The following is a 20,804-nucleotide window of genomic DNA, read 5'->3' on the forward strand; positions in this document are numbered from 1 at the left end:
ACAAATAGAGACCGCTGCAAAAACATTAAACGTAACTGTGAACTGGTTAATAGTTCTTAGATTTTTTAAATATCTGAGATTAGTGTTTTTGGTATCACTGTTCTGTGCAAAAATAAAATACCTGCTGAAAGGTACTTTATAACTCAGTTTTTCGTAACCCCTCCAGAATGTTTACATGGCTACTGTTTAACTGCTTAAATTGGTTTATATATAAGGTGGCAAATATAAAATAGAATAGAATAACAGTTGGAAGGGACTTTGGAGGTCTTCTAGTCCAGCCCCTTGCCTAGGCAGGAAACCCTGCACCAATTCAGACAAATGGTTATCTAACATCTTCTTAAAAACTTCCAGTGTTGGAGCATCCACAACTTCTGGAGGCAAGTTGTTCCACTGATTAATTGTTCTAATTGTCAGGAAATTTCTCCTTAGTTCTAGGTTGCTTTTCTCCTTGATTAGTTTCCACCCGTTGCTTCTTGTCCTGCCCTCAGATCAGGGATGGGTTCTACTTACCTTTACTACCGGTTTGCAACAGGATCGCACGTGAGCGCTTGCTTCCCTCGCGCACGCGCCTTGCTTCTGCGCATGTGCAGAAGCTTCTGCACATGCGCAGATCGCTGATGACAACATCCAGGGCAGTGGGCGGGGCCTCCTGCTCGTTTTATTACCGGTTCTTGCAAACCGGTCTGAACCGGCAGCGACCCATTACTGCCTCAGGTGCTTTGAAGAATAGCTTGACCCCCTCTCTATATATCCAACACAGTTCTACCTATTTGCCACACTGCAACAACCCTGTGAGGTGGGCTGGGCTGAGAGAGAGGGAACTGGCCCAATATCGCCCAGCTGGCTTTCATGCTTAAGGCACAACCAGAACTCCCAGTCTCCTGGCAATAGGCCAAAGTCACCCAGCTGGCTTTCATGACAAGGCTGGACTTGAACTCACGGTCTCTGGTTTTCTATCCTGGTGCCTTCACCACTAGACTAAACTGGCTCTGATAAGCTTAACTTACAAAGTAGCCTACAATAAGTTATAAGCAGAGGTAGGCTTCACATTCTGTCTCCATCAGTTCACCCAGCACCGGAAATGTGAGCGCGCACCGTCCGTGGATGCATACGATGTCAAACAACATGGGAACTCGTTCGTGCACGCCGTCCACACGTGTACAATGTCAAACGACATGGGAGTTCACTCACGTGCGCCGTCCACACATGCGTGTGACGTCAAAACAACAGCGATATAGGACGGGATTGTGCCCGGGTGGATGGGCGGGCAGATCACCCACAGGTCGCTACTACCGGTTTGCCTGAATCGGTCTGAACCGGCTGAATCCCACCTCTGGTTATAAGCCTCCAAGATCCCTTCCAACTCTGTTATTCTGAATAATGACTTTTCTTGATTGGGACCCACAGATTTGCAATTTACCCATATGGGGAATAAAGTTCTTGTAGAGATTTCATAAATTGCCTGCCTATAGCAGAGATGGCGAACCTTTTTGGTGTCGAGTGCCCAAAACACGCACGCAACCCCAAAATGCAATACGAGTGCCCCTGCACGTGCGTCCCACTCCCAGCGCATGCACACACGTCCCCCGTGCATATACCCCACCCCCTCCTCAGTCATTTTTGGCTTCCAGGTTACTGCAGGCGGCTTTCCAGGCCCAAAACGGGGTGCAGGGGGGCCTCACGCGGCAGCCTCGCGCCCCGTTTTGGCTTCCAGGTTGGTGCAGGAGGCCTTACAGGCCAAAATCGGGCATGGGGGGGGGATGCACACATGCGTGAACCCCCCAAAATGCAATGCGAGTGCCCTGTGCATGCATCCCGCCTCCTCCCTGCACATGCGCACATGTTCCCATGCGCCCCGCCACTTGCGCATATGTGTCAGAGACCCAAAGATCATCTGGCTGGCATGCAGCACGTGCACATGTGCAGTAGAGCTGGGCTCGGGGGACGGCTAGTGTGCCCGCAGAGAGGCCTCTGCATGCCACCTGTGGCACATATGCCATAGGTTCGCCATCACGGGCCTATAGGGGATCATGTGACTCTGGGACACTGCAACCCGTCATAAATGTGAGTCAATTGCCAAGCATCTGAATGTAAATCACGTGACCATGGGGAGGTTGCAATGGTCATAAGTGTGAAAAACGCTCATAACGCTTTTTTCAGTGCCGTTGTAACTTCGAATGGTCCCTAAACGAACTGTCGTATGTCGAGGACTCCCTGTCATGATTTTGCAAAACGGCACAACGGGATCCCAGATTGGGGCCAGGTGTTCCACAAAGAAAGAACGAAAGAAAAAAAAAGACAAAATAAAAGGGCTCCTCTTAATAGTTTTCAAGTAAAGGACGTTTAATGAATTATTGATATTTTTATTGTGTCTGGCATACAATTAATGAGGCATTGGGGAGAACTAAGCAGATTTTTTTTTTTCCAAGTGTGCCATAAATGACAATTTCGCTTGTTTTATTGCCTGGAACTGCATTTCTGAAGCCAGATATTTCTGCTGAACTTCTGCAGAAGGGAGCTCTTGTCAGCGTTCCAGCTGATGCTGACCAGAACTGTCACTTATTTGATGGTGGAGCTGCTTTAGATGAAAGGGCACTAAATCTTGGAACCTCTCGTGCCCTCTTTTCCTGATATTTCTGCTGTGGAATCTGCATATTTATTTTTCCTGCTGATTCATACGATCTCCAGACTTTCTGATCGTCTCCAAGGAGCGTCCTGTTCTTCAGATGGGGACATGGTGGCCAGAAATCTTTGGGCATATATATATATATTTTGCTAATCAAAGAATGCTTTTACTCGTGGGCAAACTTCCCACCCAAAAAAGAAATGGAATTTTGGGAATCATGGACAGCAAACTGATTAAAGCCATTCAGGTAGTCCTCAACCTATATCCGGTCACTTAGGGACCGTTTGAAGTTACGACAGACCTGAAAAAGCCTGAATTTGAAGTTCTGATGCTCAGAAGATGGACAAAGTTTTGCAGCATTTTGTGGTCGTGTGACTGCATTATATATGGTGGTGTTGCTGAAAATCGACACGTCCAGTGTTTGGCAAAACTGCAACCACAACTAACCATTGGCTCACTTTACAACTGTGTTCACTTAATGACTGCTGCAAGAAAGGTCGTAGAATCAGGTCGGTTACATAACTGGCCCATTTTCTAATTGTTATGGCATATGACCATAATGGGCAGGCTCCTTTACAGTCATAAGTTGAGGACTACCTGTATGTAAAATAATACTATTAACCCTCTTTAAACCCTTCAGAATTAGTCAAACTGAGAGGAAGTTTTGCAAATATATTGAGGTGGCCAGCATTTGACCTCGAATGATGGATTAGATTGATCTCTGGCCTATCTCCAAAAGAAGAAGGACCCCTTTGAGGTAGGCCAGAGATCAATCTAGTTCAGGGTTCAACTTTAAGAACTGTGGACTTCAACTCTCAGATTTCCCAGCCAGCATAGGGAATTGGCTGGAGAATTCTGGGAACTGAAGTCCACAAGTCTTAAAGCATGGCTGGCTGGGGAATTCTGGGAGTTGAAGTCCACTAGTCTTAAAGCATGGCTGGCTGGGGAATTCTGGGAGTTGAAGTCCACTAGTCTTAAAGCATGGCTGGCTGAGGAATTCTGGGAGTTGAAGTTCAGTAATCTTAAAGCATGGCTGTCTGGGGAATTCTGGGAGTTGAAGTCCACTAGCCTTAAAGCCTGGCTGGCTGGGGAATTGTGAGAGGTGAAGTCCAGTTGTCTTAAAGCCTGGCTGGCTGGGGAATTCTGGGAGTTGAAGTCCAGTAGTCTCAAAGCATGGCTGGCTGGGGAATTCTGGGAGTTGTAGTCTACAACTCAAAGTTGCCATCGTTGGACATCCCTGATCTAGTCCCATCATTTTGAATCCAATGGTGAAAACCCCAGTGCATTTCCAAATCTCTATCTCAGGTTCTTCGCCATCTTCCTGAAATCTAAAACAATTCACTCTAAGCCAATTCTCATTTTGAGGAATTGCACTGAGGCTGAGAGACATGAAGGTATTATCTCTACACGATCCATCAAGTCAGCAGATGGCCATTACTAATTTATCACGTAGACTCTGTTGGTTCTGCAAATAGCCTGGGAAACATTCTATCGTGTCTCTTATCTTTGCTCGAAGCTTTGCAGAACGCCTGAAAAATGTACATAGAGAAGATGCTTTAGTCTCCCAAATGCTTTCCTTGCCTTTTTAAAAATCTCCTTGAAATCTACGGTATCTTTTTTGAGATGCAGTGATTGGATACAGATTATAAAGAGCAATAGCTCCCTTTATCCTGTCTTGCTGCATGTTTTCAACCTCTATGTTGGAAGTCAAATTGTTTAGCTCAGTGCCTCAGTGCGTAGAGGAAACCCTGGGAATTATAGTAGTGATTAGTAGTATAGTTATTAGCTATGATTTTCCCGCTTGCAATGTATGGCTGTGAAAGTTGGACCATAAGGAAGGCTGAGCGCCAAAGAATTGAGGCCTTTGAACTCTGGTGCTGGAGAAGACTCCTGCGAGTCCCTTGGATTGCAAGGCGATCAAGCAAGTCAGTCCTAGAGGAGATCAACCCTGACTGTTTTTTAGAAGGCCAGATCCTGAAGATGAAACTCAAATACTTTGGCCACCTAATGAGAAGGAAGGACTCATTGGAGAAGAGCCTAATGCTGGGAACGATGGAGGGCAAAAGAAGAAGGGGGATGGTAGAGGACAGGAAGGCCTGGAGGAACGTTGTCCATGGGGTCGTGATGGGTCGGACATGACTTCGCAACTAATAACAACAAATTATTAGGATGCAGGTTATAAGTCCCTTTATTCGGCATCATCAGAATTTTGAAGTCACTGAAAAAATACAGAAAACAATAGCAATAGCGCTTAGACTTATATACCACTTCACAGTGCTTTACAGCCCTCTCTAAGGGGTTTACAGAGTCAGCCTCTTGCCCCTTACAATCTGGCTGCTCATTTTACCCACCTCGGAAGGATGGAAGGCTGAGTCAACCTTGAGCCGGTCAGGATCGAACTGCTGAATTGCAAGCAGCCAGCAGTCAAGAGAAGTAGCCTGCAGTACTGCATTCTAACCACTGCGCCACCACGGCTCCTCGACTTAAGACCACAATGGAGCCCAACATTTGTGTTGTTAAGTGAAATGTTTGTTATGTGAGTTTTGCCCCATTATACGACTTTTCTTGCCATAGTGGTTAAGTGAATCACTGCAGTGATAAATTAGTAACCCGGTTGTCAAGTGAATCTGGCTTCCCCATTGACTTTGCTTATCAGAAGTTCACAAAAAGGAATCACATGCAACAGTCATAAGTATGAACCCGTTGCCAAGCATCTGAATTTTGATCACATGATCATAGGGATGCTACTAAGGTCAGAAGTCTGAAAAATGGCCATAAGCAGGGGTGAGATGCTCCTGGTTCAGACCGGATCACCCGATCTGGTAGCGATGGAGGCGGGTGGTTCGGAGAACCGGTAGCAAAAATCCCTGTCCCCACCCCCATTGCCCAGCTGAGCCGCGCAATCATTAGAGGCTTTTTTTTTATTTTTAAAAGCATTTTTTCTACAACCTCTTTGGCCGAAAAAATGCTTTTAAAAGTAAAAAAAAAAGCCTCTGCTGATCACGCAGCTCAGCTGGGATCATCAGAGGCTTTTAAAAGCATTTTTTCTACAACCTCTTCGGCCGAAGAGGTTATAGAAAAAATGTTTTTAAAAGGAAAAAAAGCCTCTGCCAATCAGGCAAGTCAGCTGGGAACGTCAGAGGCTTTTGAAAGCATTTTTTTACAACCTCTTCAGCCGAAGAGGTTGCAGAAAAAATGGTTTTAAAAGTAAAAAAAAAAAAAGTTGGCCACGCCCATTCAGTCATATTACACCCCCCCACCAAGCCACGCCCACAGAAACGGTAGTAACAAATTTTACATTTCACCATTATAATCATTATAACTTTGAACAGTCACTAAATGAACTGTTGTAAATCAAGGACTACCTATAGTTGTAAATTGAAGACTATCTCTATTTACTGAATCATATAATCATAGCAACATCAAACCCATTAGATATTCACATTAATAAGATGAAAAACCCTAATTTTTAACAAATAGAAATAATAACGGGAAGGAATGACGTCGTTTTAAATTTTACAAATATCTTCAATATCTAGCAAATAATTTTGATTTTGTGGGCTCCTGAGAGGGTCTTGGGGGGGAACCATGCTTTAATTTAAAATTTTTAAAGTTTAATCATGTGACCGTAGGGAATTTGCGACGCTTGTAAATATGTGGATTTAAGAAACACTGTCAGGGAGAGTGTAAGGATAATTGTGAATTGCAATAAAAGTGTAAGAAGAGACAGGAGAACCAATGGTATAGGGCCATGATGGCGAACCTATGGCATGTGTGCCACAGGTGGCACACGTAGCCATATCAGCGGGCACGCGAGCTCAGCTCTGGTGCGCATGCGTGCACCGGCAAACTGATTTTCAGGTTTTCTGGGCCCACCAGAAGTAGGGAAACAGGCTGTTTCCTTCCTCCGGAGGGCCTGGGGGTGGGTGGGGAAGGCCTGTTTTTCTTTCTCACCTGGCTCCAGAGCATCTCTAGGAGTCTGGGGAGGGTGAAAATGGCCTTCTCCACCCCTCCCGGAGGTCCTCCGGAGGCCAAAAACGGCCCGTTTAACAACTTCTGGTGGGACCAGAAGGCCCGTTTTTTGCTGTCCCCAGCCTCCACGGCCTCTCTAGGAGTCTGGGGAGGGCAAAAACATCACTTCCCCACCCCCCCGGATGTCCTCCGGAGGCCGAAAACGGCCTGTTTAACAACTTCCGGTCCCACCGAGTGTGTGTGTGTGTGAGGGGAAGGCTGTTTTTGCCCTCCCCAGACTCCTGGAGAGGGCCTGGAGTCAGGTGAGAAAGAAAAACAGGCCTACTGGGCCATCGCGTGGAGGGGAACGGGGGGGGGGAGCCAGATTCACTTAACAACAAAATGTTACTCATTTCACACCTGCAGCGATTCACTTGGCAAAGGTGGGCCAGAAAAGTCATAAAACGGGGCAAAACTCGCTTGACAAATTTCTCACTTCGCAACATAAATTCCGGACTCAGTCGTGGCTGTAAGTCGAGGACTACCTGTATTCGAAGCTGAATTAGCAGGGATGATAAGTCCAAACCAGACGAATGCTTTCATGCTGCTTGTATAAACTGAGCTTTTCATGTTTTCTGCCCAGAAGTTGCTCCGTGTTGTGGCTTGTTCTGTTTGCTCGCTTGACTCATTCTGCTGGTTGTTGGCGTCATTTTTTGGAAAAGGAAGCGTGGTTTCATAATAGCTGAGCCACCAGTTGCTGGAAATCTTGTTGTGTCATAGATAAAAGAACATTGCTTCCATTTTTGCTGTGTCTGAAACTACACGGAGTTTTTCCCCCATCCTCTTCTGAAGGATATGAAAACCGCAGATCAGCGATGGGTTTCACATTTCGTTGCTACCGGTTCGCTGTGTTTGCGTACGCCCGATTCGCACATGCCCAACCTTCCACACATGTGCTTTGCTCGCACGCGTGCTTCCATGCATGCGCCCGGCCCCAAAAACGTGCCTAAATAGTACGGCATAGAGCCAGGGCGATTTCCACGACCGTTTCGCCCAAACCGGTCCGAACCAGCTGAATACTACCTCTGCCGCAGATGGGCTATGATCACCCAGAGGTAGCCAACCATGTCTTATTTATGGTGATGGGAACCGCAGTGAGCACATCTGTCTCGGAAGGACTGCTTAGGAGAACAGTAGCAACATCCAGGGAGCAATTTTTGGGAGGAAATAGACAGCTGATCAGGCTTTCAATGTTTGTGCCTGGGGGTTCCATCAAATCCAGAATGTTTTGAGCTCAGATGTTCCATTTCAATTCCCAGTTTGCTCTGTTCTGATTTCAGAAGGGTACTTTTGACCTTCGTGGAGTATTTTAAGCTCAAAAACATCTGAGCCGGAAAGGGTAGTTTAAATGTTCCAAGCCGTGGAAGGTCTTGCACACCTCCAGTTGTTTCTTTGTATGTGCATGTGTTTTGCCCTAGCTCTGGATTTCTGAGGATATTGACACACACCAATGGTCCTTATCAAATTTATTAAGTAGCAAGAATAAACCAAAGTCCAGCAAAGGTTGGCAACCAGCCCAGAAAACAAAATACGATAAAAATTCTCCAAAAATGCTCTGATGATAATTACAAGTTGTTTCCAGCAAGAAACTTACTAACTGCGTGCGACTTAAATAGGCTAAGGGAGTGGCCAATTATCCTCAAGCCTTACTCTCGAGTAGACCTCCTCCTCCTGAGTAGCCACTCCTGCCTTTTGGCAACCCTGCGTGCTCGAGCATTGAGAAGAGGCTCCTCCACTTTGCTCTCTCTACTTGAAGGAGCCTCTGGAGGTTCTGAAGGCCCTGGCTGAGTCTCTGCCTCTGGCACCACATGCTCTTCAGCCTCCTCGCTGTCCGATGCGAGCGCCGGCTGCTGGCGCAACACCACACCAGTCTCCTCATCGTCGGGATCAGCCACGATCCGCGCAGGCCACTGGCGGGCCACAACATTTATATTTATATCATCTTCTGGAGTGTGGGAGTATACATGAATGTATGTGTGTATATACAGTATTCTCTCTCTCTCTCTGTGTTGTGTGTGTGTTGTTTTTTCGCTTATATTCAGTTGTGTCCGATTCTCAGAGCTTGCCTAGAAAGGTCCCTGCAGTTTCCTTGGCAAGATTTTTTTTTTAAAGAGGGAGTTTGCCATTGCCTCCTTTCTAGAGCTGAGAGAAAGTGACTGGCCCATGGTCACCCAGCTTGTTTTGTGCCTAAGGTGGGAGTAGAAGTCTTATGGTGATTGGCCCATAGTCACCCAGCTGGCTTTCGTGCTTAATGTGGCACTAGAATTCACCATCTCCTGGTGATTGGCATACAGTCACCCAGCTGGCTTTTGTGCTTAATGTGGCACTAGAAGTCACCATCTCCTGGTGATTGGCCTACAGTCACCCAGCTGACTTTTGTGCTTAATATGACACTAGAATTCACCATCTCCTGGTGATTGGCCCACAGTCACCCAGCTGGCTTTCGTGGTTAATGTGACACTAGAATTCACCCTCTCCTGGTGATTGGCTCAAAATCACCTGACCGGCTTTTGTGCTTAATGTGACACTAGAATTCACCATCTCCTGGTGATTGGCCCACAGTCACCCAGCTGGCTTTCGTGACACTAGAATTCACTATCTCCTGGTGATTGTGATACTAGAATTCACTATCTCCTGGTGATTGTCTCAGTCATCCAGCTGGCTTTAGTGCTTAATATGACACTAGAATTCACCATCTCCTGGTGATTGGCTCAAAATCACCTGACCAGATTTCATGCTTAAGGCAAGATTAGAACTCACAGTCTCCTGATGATTGTTTCCAAAGTCACCTAGCTGGCTTTCATGCCTAAGGTGAGCCTAGAAATCACAATCTCATGGCTTCTGGACCGGCATCTTAACCATTAGGCAAAATTGGCTCCCTCATGGAGTCTTAAGATGCAAACATGACAAAATTCCATCTTCTCTGTCCAGGAGTTGTTTTCATGATTTCTAGATTTTGGCTGCATGTCATATTTAATCTGGAGTTTAAAAATTTGGGCAAGTAGTGGCTGAGATCCTAAAGTACACTTAGCCAGGTCAGCTAAAATATAAAGGGCAGGAGTGAGGAGGGGGAGTATGGGATCCTTAGTGCTCTCTCAGCTGGTTTGTTTTCTTGCAGACGTTTCATGACCCAACTAGGTAACGTAGTGTTGTGGCCCGTCAGCGGCCTGCGCAGCTAGTAGCTGATTTCGACAGCGAGGAGGCTGGTGTGGTGCTCTGCCAGCAGCCTGTGCAGTTGGCACTCACGTCAGACAATGAGGAGGCTGGAGAAGATGTGGTGCCAGAGGCGGGGATTCATCCAGGGCCTTCAGAACCTCCAGAAGCTCCCATAAGTGAAGAGGACGAAGAGGAGGAGCCTCTTCTTGATGCACGGGCGTGCAGAGCTGCCAAAAGGCAGGAGTGGCTCTTCAGGAGGAGGTCTCCTTGAGAGTAAGGCTTGGGGCTAATTGGCCACTCCCTTAGCCTATTTAAGGAAGAACGACAACTGAGGCAACTTGCAGGGAACAACTTCATTCACTCTCCTTCACGTCCTGATCTTAGTTCTCATATCACTTTCCTGCAAATTGCTTCTGGGCTTTCTGCCAACCCTAGTAAGATTACGATGATTTATTCTTTGGATTCTTGTAGGCTGTTAAGAAAGTTAATTAACAGCCTTTATTTGAAAAAGACTGATTTAATTTAGTAAACTAAGGTTTGTACAGACTTTGTGTGTGCTGCGTTCTTTGGGGTCCGTAGCTGGGGCAGAACACATAAGCAGTGCTACATGGAAGTGGGGTTGGAGGAGGAGGAGGAGGGGGGGGAGGAGGAGGAACTGCAATGGAGAGATCAGTGAGACAAAAGAAACCCGAGTCTAGGGTAGAATTTGAGGCAGTGTCTCAGTCATAACCCTCACTAGTTTTAAGGAAGAAAAAAAGTACATTCAACCTTGCACTCTTTTGTTACTATACACTTAGTCTTTGACTTATAATTAGCCCAAAGTGTCTGTTGCTAAGCGAGACAGTTGGTAAGTGAATTTTGCCCATTTTACGACCTTTTTTGCACAGGCATAAAGTGAATCACTGCAGTTGTTAAGCAGTGGTGAAATCCAATTTTTTTTACTACAGGTTCTGTGGGTGTGGCTTGGTGGGCAGGGTGTGGCTTGGTGGGCATGGCTTGGTGAGTGTGGCAGGGGAAGGATACTGCAAAATCTCCATTCCCTCCCCACTCCAGGGGAAGGATACTGCAAAATCCCCATTCCCTCCCCACTCCTGGGGGAAGGATATTGCAAAATCTCCATTCCCACCCCACTCCTGGGGGAAGGATATTGCAAAATCCACATTCCCTCCCCACTCCTGGGGGAAGGATACTGCAAAATCCGCATTCCCTCCCCACTCCTGGGGGAAGGATACTGCAAAATCCGCATTCCCTCCCCACTCCTGGGGGAAGAATATTGCAAAATCCCCATTCCCACCCCACTCTGGGGCCAGCCAGAGATGGTATTTGCTGGTTCTCCAAACTACTCAAAATTTCCGCTACCGGTTCTCCAGAACCTGTCAAAACCTGCTGGATTTCACCCCTTTTTGTTAAGTAAGTAACACAGTTGTTAAGTGAATCTGGCTTCCCCATTGACTTTGCTTGTTAGAAGGTCACAAAAGAGGATCAGATGACCCCGGGACACAGCGACCGTCACAAATATGAATCCGTTGCCAAGTGTCTGACTTTTGATCACATCCCCATGGGGATTCTGCAATGGTCATTAGTGTGAAAAATAGTCACAAGTCACTTTCTTCAATGCCATTGTAAGTTCAAACGGTCACTAAGTGAGCTGTTGTAAGTCGAGGATGATCTGTAGCCTTATAATAAAAGTAATGTTAGCATGTACCATTAGTTCCCTAGTCTGGTCTTCCTTGAAATGCTGACCTAAAAACTCCATTTATATCAAATGCTAAGCTTGGTGGCTTTGGTCCAATATGCCAGCCAAGAGTTTTGATTTTCAATATTGTGTGTGAATCTAGAAAATATGTTAACTCTTTGATCACGTAAGCAGTTTGTAGGAAGCAACCTGTCATTTGTGGCCTGGAAGAAAAACAGAATGCAACAAATCCAGCGATGGCTGCATTAATTTTCTTTTTCTCTTTCTGTTTTTCTTTGTTTTCTCTGTTCCATCCAGTTTTCTGCTGGTTTTCTCCTGCTTAGTCCTCTCTGTCTTTTCCACCATCGACGATTACGAAGAGAGTTCTGAATGGGCCCTTTACAGTCTGGTAGGTGTGATGCTAAATGTCTAAGACGGAAATGGATGGATGGATCAAATGGATGGAAACTAATCAAGGAGAGAAGTAACCTAGAACTAAGGAGAAATTTCCTGAGAGTTAGTTCAGTTAACCAGTGGAATAACCTACCTCCAGAGGTTGTGAATTCTCCAACACTGGAAGTTTTAAAGAAGAGATTGGACAACCATTTGTCAGGGCAGTGATGGCTAACCTTTTTGTCATTGCGTGCCAGGAGCGGGGGAGGGGGTCGTGCGTGTGTGCCCACACCCATAATTCTATGTGCCCTGCCCCCGCGCATGTGCACACAACCTCCCCGCTCCGCCCGCTCCTGGCACGGTAGGCCTGTTTTTTGCTCTCCCTAACCTCCAGAGCCTTTCTAGGAGTCTGGGGAGGGCGAAAACAGCCTTCCCCACCTCTCCTGAGGCCCTCCGGAGGCCAGAAACAGCCCGTTTGCCAACTTACGATGGGACCAGAAGTTGGCAAACAGGCCATTTTCGCCCTCTGGAGAGCTTCCGGGTGGGGTGGGGAAAGCCGTTTTCTAAGCACGGGGTGCTTAGATCTGGCCTGCAGGGCCACCCTGGAAACAGCAAAGGACTGGCCCATGGTGTCTCTGCCAGCGAAAACAAAGCAGGCAGCCCTCCTGAGTTCCGTTTTCACTGGCAGAGGGTTGCAGGAGGTGGTCGCAGCCAAAAACGGAGCTCAAGAACCCGTTTTTGCTGGCAGAGCGCTCAGGCCACCACAGGCACCCCTTGACATGAGTGATGTCGAGCTGTCCATGCCTACCCTGGCCATGCCCAATCCGCCCCCCGCCCCCGAGATCAAAAACAATCCTGATGCGGCTTTCAATGAAATCGAGTTTGACACCCCTGCTGTGATCAATTTCAGATGTACCAGAAAAACCAAAAATGAACAGAGAATTGTTGTGTCAGGATTGTCTTGTGTTGTTATACTATACTACAAGTTCGGTTTCTCCTGCAGGAAATTGTCACTATTGTGGTCTTCGGAGTAGAGTACTTTGTAAGAATCTGGGCAGCTGGCTGCTGCTGTCGATACCGAGGTTGGAAAGGAAGATTAAAATTTGCCCGCAAGCCGTTTTGTGTGATCGGTAAGAAACATTTCATGGTTAGGTTGGTTGATGCTAACCTCAATCTTCCTTCTGGAGGTGATCAGAGTCTTGCTAGAGAGTTGACGACTCCATTTGCAATCAGCATGGAGCCGTTGTCTCAACAAACCTGGAGTAGACCAGTTTGGGGACTGTTGTTCTTTGGGACGGAGCTCATGTGGCAGTGGAAACGTAAGAACAGTTGGGGTTAAATGATTCTTGTGGATCCCCGGATGGGAAAATGGAGAAACAAATGTTTCTGTGGTGGAAAGTCATCTGGATTCCGAGGAGGGAGGGGCTGCATTCCAGAGGAGCAAGAGACAATGCAGCTTAGATAGTTTGTGTATGAGAAAGAGGGTGAAGACAGCTGCTCCCTACTAATTCCCAGAAGATAAGTTTTATGGTGCAAACAGTCCGCTTTAGTTCGGCATGATTTCTAAGGAATAATAAAGGAAACTGCTCAGAAGAATCTATTTCTTGTCTTTCTTGGGTTTTAGAGCCTGACCTACCTTCCTTCCTTCCTTCCTTCCTTCCTTCCTTCCTCCCTCCCTCCCTCCCTCCCTCCCTCCCTCCCTCTTTGGAATATAGTCTCAATTTCCAGAAGGGAGGGGCTGCATTACACAGGAGCAAGACACAATGCAGTTTAGATAATTTGTGTGGGAGAAAGATGATGAAGATGGCTCCTCCTTACTAGTTCCCAGAGTATGTTTTATTGTACAAATAGTCTGCTTTAAGAACAATAAAGTAAATTGCTTAGAAGAATCTCATGGGTCTTTTTTGGTTTTTGGAGTCCCTTCCTTCCTTCCTTCCTTCCTTCCTTCCTTCCTTCCTTCCTTCCTCCCTCCCTCCCTCCCTCCCTCCCTCCCTCCCTCCCTCCCTCCCTCCCTCCCTATTTCTATCCATCCACCTATCCTTAGAATATAGTCCATGTTCCCTGAAGGAGGGGATGCATTCCAGAGGAGCAAGAGACAACTACCTTAGATAGTTTGTGTATGAGAAAGAGGCTGAAGACAGCTCCTCCTCAACAGTTCCCAGAATATATGTTTTATGAGGCAAATAGTTTGTTTTAGTTTGGCAAGATTTCTGTCTATAGGTTAGGAATAATAAAGAAAACTGCTTGGAAGAATCTCATATGTCTTTCTTAATTTTTGGAGTCTGGTAGATCCTTTGATACTGTTCTCTTCCTTCTATACAGACATCATGGTATTAATTGCCTCCATCGCTGTGCTGGCCGCTGGGTCACAGGGGAACGTTTTCGCCACCTCTGCTCTCAGGAGTTTGCGCTTCCTGCAGATTCTGCGCATGATTCGAATGGACCGCAGAGGAGGCACCTGGAAGCTTCTGGGATCGGTGGTATATGCCCATAGCAAGGTGAGTATCTGAGACCGCAGGAAACTCTTCAGTTGTGGAAGATCTGTCTGAGGTCAATCTGAGTAGCCAAATTGGTTGCGGTTTTTTGGAGACAGATTGGACTTCAATTCCCAGAATCCTTAGAACAGCACAAAGGATTCTGGGAACTGAGAGTTAGCAGATCCTGGAGGACTCTTTTATGGGACAGCCAGTTTAAGTGCAGAGAAGATTGAACTGTGGGAGGAGCTGGCCTAATTTTCTCCCCTGTTTTAAAATCCTTTTAAATCGAAATTTTAATCTGTTTTAAATTATTTGGATTTTTTAATTGTCTCGGGCTAAATTATTTAATCTGGTTTTAATTATATCTTTTAACTTTTGTATCTATGTATTTTATTTTGTGCCTGTTCACCGCCCCGAGTCCTTCGGGAGTAGGGCGGTATATAAATCTAATAAAAGAAAGAAAGAAAGAAAGAAAGAAAGAAAGAAAGAAAGAAAGAAAGAAAGAAAGGAGCTAAATGGAGGAAAAGTTATATGTTTATGAACACAAACAACAAAAATATTCTGGTCAATACCCCAACGTGGGAGGGAGCATACTGCTTCCCTTTCACCTTTCAGCTCCAATCCAGGAGCCCTCAAGCCGTCGCATTCACGATAAACCATTTTATACCAAATTTATATTTCGCTGATAAAGAAATAAAGGGAGACTAGTATAGATCTATTTCAAACTATTTAGCTCTCATCGACTGCTTGAGGGCTCCTGGATTGGAGCTGAAAGGCGAAAGGGAAGCAGTACGCTCCCTCCCACATGTTGGGGTAGACCAGGTGCCTCGATAGAAAAACACTTAATCTCTCCCCTGGCTCAAGCTGATGAAGGGAGGAGAACTTGTGGCTCAGAGGTTAATGCAACTGCCTAACATGCAGGCAGCCCAAGTTTGTAAAATTGGCTTTGCTTCACTTAACACCTACAGAATTACTATAGAATTGTAGTAATTCTGGTCATAATTTGAGGATTACTTGGGTATGATTTTTCTCATGCTCCAAAGTAATTCTTTATTTATTATGTCAAATTGTATCATCTTTCTTCTCTTGTGTAGGTATGTTTGTGTGTACATATATACAAACAAACTCTGGATAGCATACTAATATAAAAGGAGGAAAGGGAAAAAAAACAATACAGCAATATATATATATATATATATGAAGGACAAACAATATGAAAGCCTATAAAACATACTGCACTCAGGGAAAAAATAATTACATAGTTAAATTTGAGACAAGACTGAATAAAAGTTAAATGTTCATATTCTTTTGAACTATGTTATCTATTACAGGGAAATCAATGGCCAGGCAGTGGGTCTGCCTTGTCCTTCTTATTGCTAGTAATTAGTTCTTGAAGCTTGAAAAGATATAATTTATGCCACGCCATACTTAAGCCCTGGTATTATGTACAGCTTGCTACAGATGCAGATTATGTATGTATGATTAAACTGAAATATACTCCTATTTCCTTAAAATGCGAAGCACTTATGTTCGTGTCTCTTCTCTTCTCTTCTCTTCTCTTCTCTTCTCTTCTCTTCTCTTCTCTTCTCTTCTCTTCTCTTCTCTTCCCTTCCCTTCTTTCCCTTCCCTTCTTTTCCCTTCCCTTCCCTTCCCTTCTTCCCTTCCCTTCCCTTCCCCTTCCCTTCCTCTCTTCCTTTCCCTTCCCTTCCCTTTCCTCTTTCCTTCCTCCTTCCCTTCCCTTCTCCTCCCTACCCCTCCCTTCTTTCCCTTTTCCCTTTCCCTTCCTTTCCCTTCCCTCTTTCCTTCCTCCTTCCCTTCTCTTCTCTTCTCCTCCCCTCCCCTTTTCTTTCTTCTTCCCCTCCCTCTTCCCTCCCCTCTTCCCTTCCCTCTTCCCTTCCTCCTTCCCTTCCCCTCCCGTCCCTTCCCTTTCCTCTTCCCTTCCCTTCCCTCTTCCCTTCCTCCTTCCCTTCCCTTCCCTTCCCTTCTCTTTTCCCTTCCCTTCCCTTCCCTTCCCTCCCTTTCCCCTCCCCTCCCCTCCACTCTTCCCTTCCCTCTTCCCTTTCTCCTTCCCTTCCCTTCCCCTCCCCTCTCTATCCCTCCCTTCCTTTCCCTCTTCCCTTCCTCCTTCCCTTCCCTTCCCTTCCCTCTTCCCTTCCCTTCCCTTCCCTCTTCCCTTCCCCCTTCCCTTCTCTTTTCCCTTCCCTTCCCTTCCCTTTCCTCTTCCCTTCCCTCTTCCCTTCCTCCTTCCCTTCCCTTCCCTTCTGTTCCCTTCCCTTCCCTTCCCTTCCCTTTTCCCTTCCCTTCCCTTCCCTCCCTTTCCCCTCCCCTCCCCTCCGCTCTTCCCTTCCCTCTTCCCTTTCTCCTTCCCTTCCCTTCCCCTCCCCTCTCTACCCCTCCCTTCCTTTCCCTCTTCCCTTCCTCCTTCCCTTCCCTTCCCTTTCTTCTTCCCTTCCCTTCCCTTCCCTTCCCTTCCCTTCCCTTCCCTTCCCTTCCCTTCCCTACCTTTCCCCTCCCCTCCTCTCCCCCCTTCCCTCTTCCCTTTCTCCTTCCCTTCCCTTCCCCTCCCCTCTCTACCCCTCCCTTCCTTTCCCTTTTCCCTTCCCCTTCCCTTCCCTCTTTCCTTCCTCCTTCCCTTCTCTTCCTTTCTCTTCCCCTGCCCTCCCCTTTTCTTTCCTCTTCCCTTCCCTCTTCCCTCTTCCCTTCCTCCTTCCTCTCCCCTCCCCACCCCTCCCTTCCTTTCCTTTTTCCCTTCCCTTCCCTTCCCCCTCCCTTCCCCTCTTCTCAAGAGTTAATGTGCATATTTGGGGTGAAAAAAAAGTTTTTTGGGGGCATGGCGAATAGACGTTGGAGGGCGAAACCTGGATGTACAAGGGTTGCTTTTGTTCTTCCTGCTTACTGAAGCATGGCGTCACAGGCCCAGAGACCAGTTTCTCCCCAATTAAGCTTTCTCTCTCTCTATTTGTTATCCCAATTGGCATCCGGTGCCTACAATGCCTTGGTTACTCAACTGCCTGAATTCCCATTAACCCTCCTTTAATCGTGGCATCTATCTTTAGATCCTTTGATTGTCAGCTATTGCTGGAGAGCTGTTTATGGGCTAAGCCTATTTTGAGGTTATTTGTCTGTGATCCGTGCTTGGATTCACTCCTTATTATGGGCTTTGTGTCATTCTGGTTGTGTTGGGTGAGTGTAGCAATTAGTATATAGACCTCCTGGTACACAGGGTAAAACTGGCTTTCTTTTTTTTATTGGCTCATTTTTGTCGGTCTGGATGCTTCTGGAAATCTGCTCTGGGTCCAGACCGTTTTTATTTATTTGATTTTTATTCCACCTTCGTTACTTATAAAAGTAATGAAGGTGGAATAAACATCAAACAGTGCGTTAAGCTATTGCTTAACGCACTGTAAGCCGCGCTGAGTCTCCGGAGAAGGGCGGCATATAAATCAAATTTAAAAAAAATATATATATCAATAACTCAGAGTGGCAAACAGTCCTGACACTTCTTCCTCCTCCAATTTTCCCCACAACAACCCTGTGAGGTGAGTTGGGCTGAAAGAGAATAACTGGCCCAAAGTCACCCAGCTGGTTTTCTTGCCTAAGGTGGGACTAGAACTCACCGTCTCCTGGTGATTGGCCCAAGGTCAGCCAGCCAGCTTCCATGCCTAAATGGGACTAGAACTCACAATCTCCTGGTGATTAGCAAGTCATGCAGCTGCCTTTCATGCCTGAAGTGGGACTAGAATTCACACTCTCCTAGTGGTTAGCCCCAAGTCACCCAGCTGACTTTCATGCTAAGGTGGGACTAGAACTCACTGTCTCCTGGTGATTGGCCCAAAGTCACCCAGCTAGCTTTTGTGCCTAAAGCAGAACTAGAACTCACCATCTCCTGGTGATTGGCCCAAAGTCACCCAGCCACCTTTCATGCCTAGGGTGGGACTAGAATTCACAGTTTCCTGGTGATTGTCTCAAAGTCACCCAGATGCCTTTCATGCCTAAGGTGGAATTAGAACTCACAATCTCCTGGTTTCTAGGCCAGCAACTTCACCCATAGACCAAACTGCCTCTTGCCACATGTGTTTCCCTCCCTTCTATCTCATGGCATGGCTATCGCGGTAATATTTTTTTCCTCCACTGAAGCCGAGGACCGACGAATAAGCAGATGTGGGTGGGAAAAACATCCCAAAGCTATTTATTCTTCATTTTTCTCTTTCGCCGTTTGCAGGAGCTGATCACCGCTTGGTATATTGGATTCCTGTGCCTAATTTTAGCCTCCTTCCTGGTGTACTTGGCTGAGAAAGGAGAAAATGATCACTTCGATACGTATGCAGATGCCCTGTGGTGGGGCCTGGTGGGTATCTTTTCAGGCTATGAATTTGGGACTATCAACATAGCCTCAGAAGTACTGGTAGTCCTCAACTTACAACCATTCGTTTAGTGCCTATTCGAAGTTACAACGACCTTGAAAAAAGTGACTTATGATTGTTTTTCACACTTACGACCTTTGCAGCATCCCCAGAGTCACCTGATCAAAATTCATGACGCCTGGCAACTGGTTCATATTTATGATGGGTTAGAGTAGGAGTCCCCAACCCCTGGTCCGTGGACTGGCACTGGGTCACAGCATCCCAGAAACCATTCTTATCTAACCCGTCTCCTGGCTATGGCTCTTCTCCATCTCCAAGGTCATTCCCACATATCATTATTGTTCAGGTGCTAAGTTGTGTCCAAGTTGCTTCTGGTTGACGTTGCAATGAGAACGGCTGGAAAATAGCAGGCTCCGTTGAGCCTTGTGAAATCCAGGTGGTAACCGCTGTCGGGAGACCCTACTGGGTCATAGCCACCTTTTTGGGGCGGAGAAGGAAGGAGAGGTGCTTTGCTGACCACGAGGAACTAGCAAGTTCCTTGTTAGGTCCAAAGCAAACTCTCCCGAATGGCAGCAGGGGTGACGGCCATTTCTGGCAGTCACAAGCTGGGACAACTGGGACAACAAGATTGGTGCTGGAGCGGTTCGTTGACAGAGCATTGAAACTGGGTGAGATAATTACCAACTTTTACTCGAAAGACCTGATTTAAGTACAAGAATTTTAAAAGATAACTTCCAAGCCTAAGAAAGCGGTGATTAAATACACGGAGAGGAAAAAAAAACAACAACTGAAAATCAAGAGTTGTGTCTGATTCTTCATGACCCCACAGACCACAGCATGCCAGGCCTCCCACTGTCCTCCACTGTCTCCTGAAGCCTGCCCAAAAATTCATGTTAGTTGCATTGATTGACCCTATCTGACCATCTCATCCTCTGCCATCCCCTTCTCCTTTTGCGTTCCATCTTTCCCAACATCAGGGTCTTCTCCAAGGAGTCTTCTCTTCTCATTTGTCCAAAAGGTGCTTTTTTTTTTTTCAAAAGGCAACTGAACTTTCTTTGTTTTTGCTTGAAGAGGTTTCGCTTCTCATCCTAGAAGCTTCTTCAGTTCTGAATGAATGGTGGAGAATGGAAAGATGTATATTCCTTGCAGTCATTGGTCGTTAGCACTCTTTGAAGACACATTCTGGACAGGGAGGACCGCTGATTTGAAAGAAGGATCAAAGAGGCCATGTATATTAAAATTGAACAGCCCTCTCTCAACAGAGGGGGAGGGATATGACACCACCCATCTCCTGTTTACAACACAGTCCTTTCAGCACTTCCAAAAGGCTCCACACCCATTTGCACTATTCTGGTGACCCTGAGGGCATAGATAAACCTCCAAGTGGCCTCAACAACTCTCAGAAAGAATATTAATGACCAGAGGACTGCAAAGAATATAACTCCTTCCATCCCTCACCATGCAGCCAGAACCGAAGAAGCTTCTTTGATAAGAAGCGAAACGTCTTCAAGGAAAAACCAAGGAAGTCCAGTTGCCTTTTGAAAAAAGGCATTTTAGGGACAACTATGACCAAGATGACTGAGACTCTCCATAGACACTTCTCTCATTTAGTGGCCAAAGAATTTGAGCTTCAGCTTCAGTAGCTTATTTATCACATACAATTATACAACCTCCAATGCTTGTTTTTAATGGATAGGCTGACATATGTCCAGCAGGTTCCTTTGATTGTATTCCTGCGCCAATATTAATTTCAAAGATTCCATTCAATGGCCTTTGTTTTCCTCCAGATTACTCTGACCACCATTGGCTACGGGGACAAGTATCCACAAACCTGGAACGGGCGTCTCCTGGCAGCAACCTTCACTTTGATTGGGGTTTCCTTTTTTGCTCTCCCAGCAGTAAGTAGCAATAGCACTTAGACTTATATACCATTTCCCAGTGCTTTACAGCCCTCTCTAAGCGGTTTACAGAGTCAGCCTATGGCCCCCAACAATCTGGGTCCTCATTTTACCCACCTCGGAAGGAGGGAAGGCTGAGTCAACTTTGAGCCTGGTGAGATTCGAACTGCCAAATTGCAGGCAGCCGGCAGTCAGCAGAAGTAG

General features: G+C 46.3%; 1 protein-coding gene across 9 annotated transcripts in view; it reads left to right on the plus strand.

The window, feature by feature from the left end:
* Nucleotides 1-20,804, plus strand: part of KCNQ2 (potassium voltage-gated channel subfamily Q member 2) — a 133,442-nt gene that overhangs the window by 31,756 nt on the left and 80,882 nt on the right. For all 9 annotated transcript variants that reach the window (XM_034441282.3, XM_034441286.3, XM_034441288.3 and 6 more), the window contains exons 2-6: nucleotides 11,787-11,877; nucleotides 12,865-12,991; nucleotides 14,184-14,359; nucleotides 18,561-18,686; nucleotides 20,490-20,600. In XM_034441282.3, the coding sequence (XP_034297173.2) occupies nucleotides 11,787-11,877; nucleotides 12,865-12,991; nucleotides 14,184-14,359; nucleotides 18,561-18,686; nucleotides 20,490-20,600 (631 nt within the window). The remainder of the gene's footprint in view (nucleotides 1-11,786; nucleotides 11,878-12,864; nucleotides 12,992-14,183; nucleotides 14,360-18,560; nucleotides 18,687-20,489; nucleotides 20,601-20,804) is intronic.

Source organism: Pantherophis guttatus, chromosome 3 (genome assembly GCF_059756535.1).
Source record: "Pantherophis guttatus breed Tessera chromosome 3, ASM5975653v1, whole genome shotgun sequence".
NCBI classification, from domain to species: Eukaryota; Metazoa; Chordata; class Lepidosauria; order Squamata; family Colubridae; genus Pantherophis; species Pantherophis guttatus.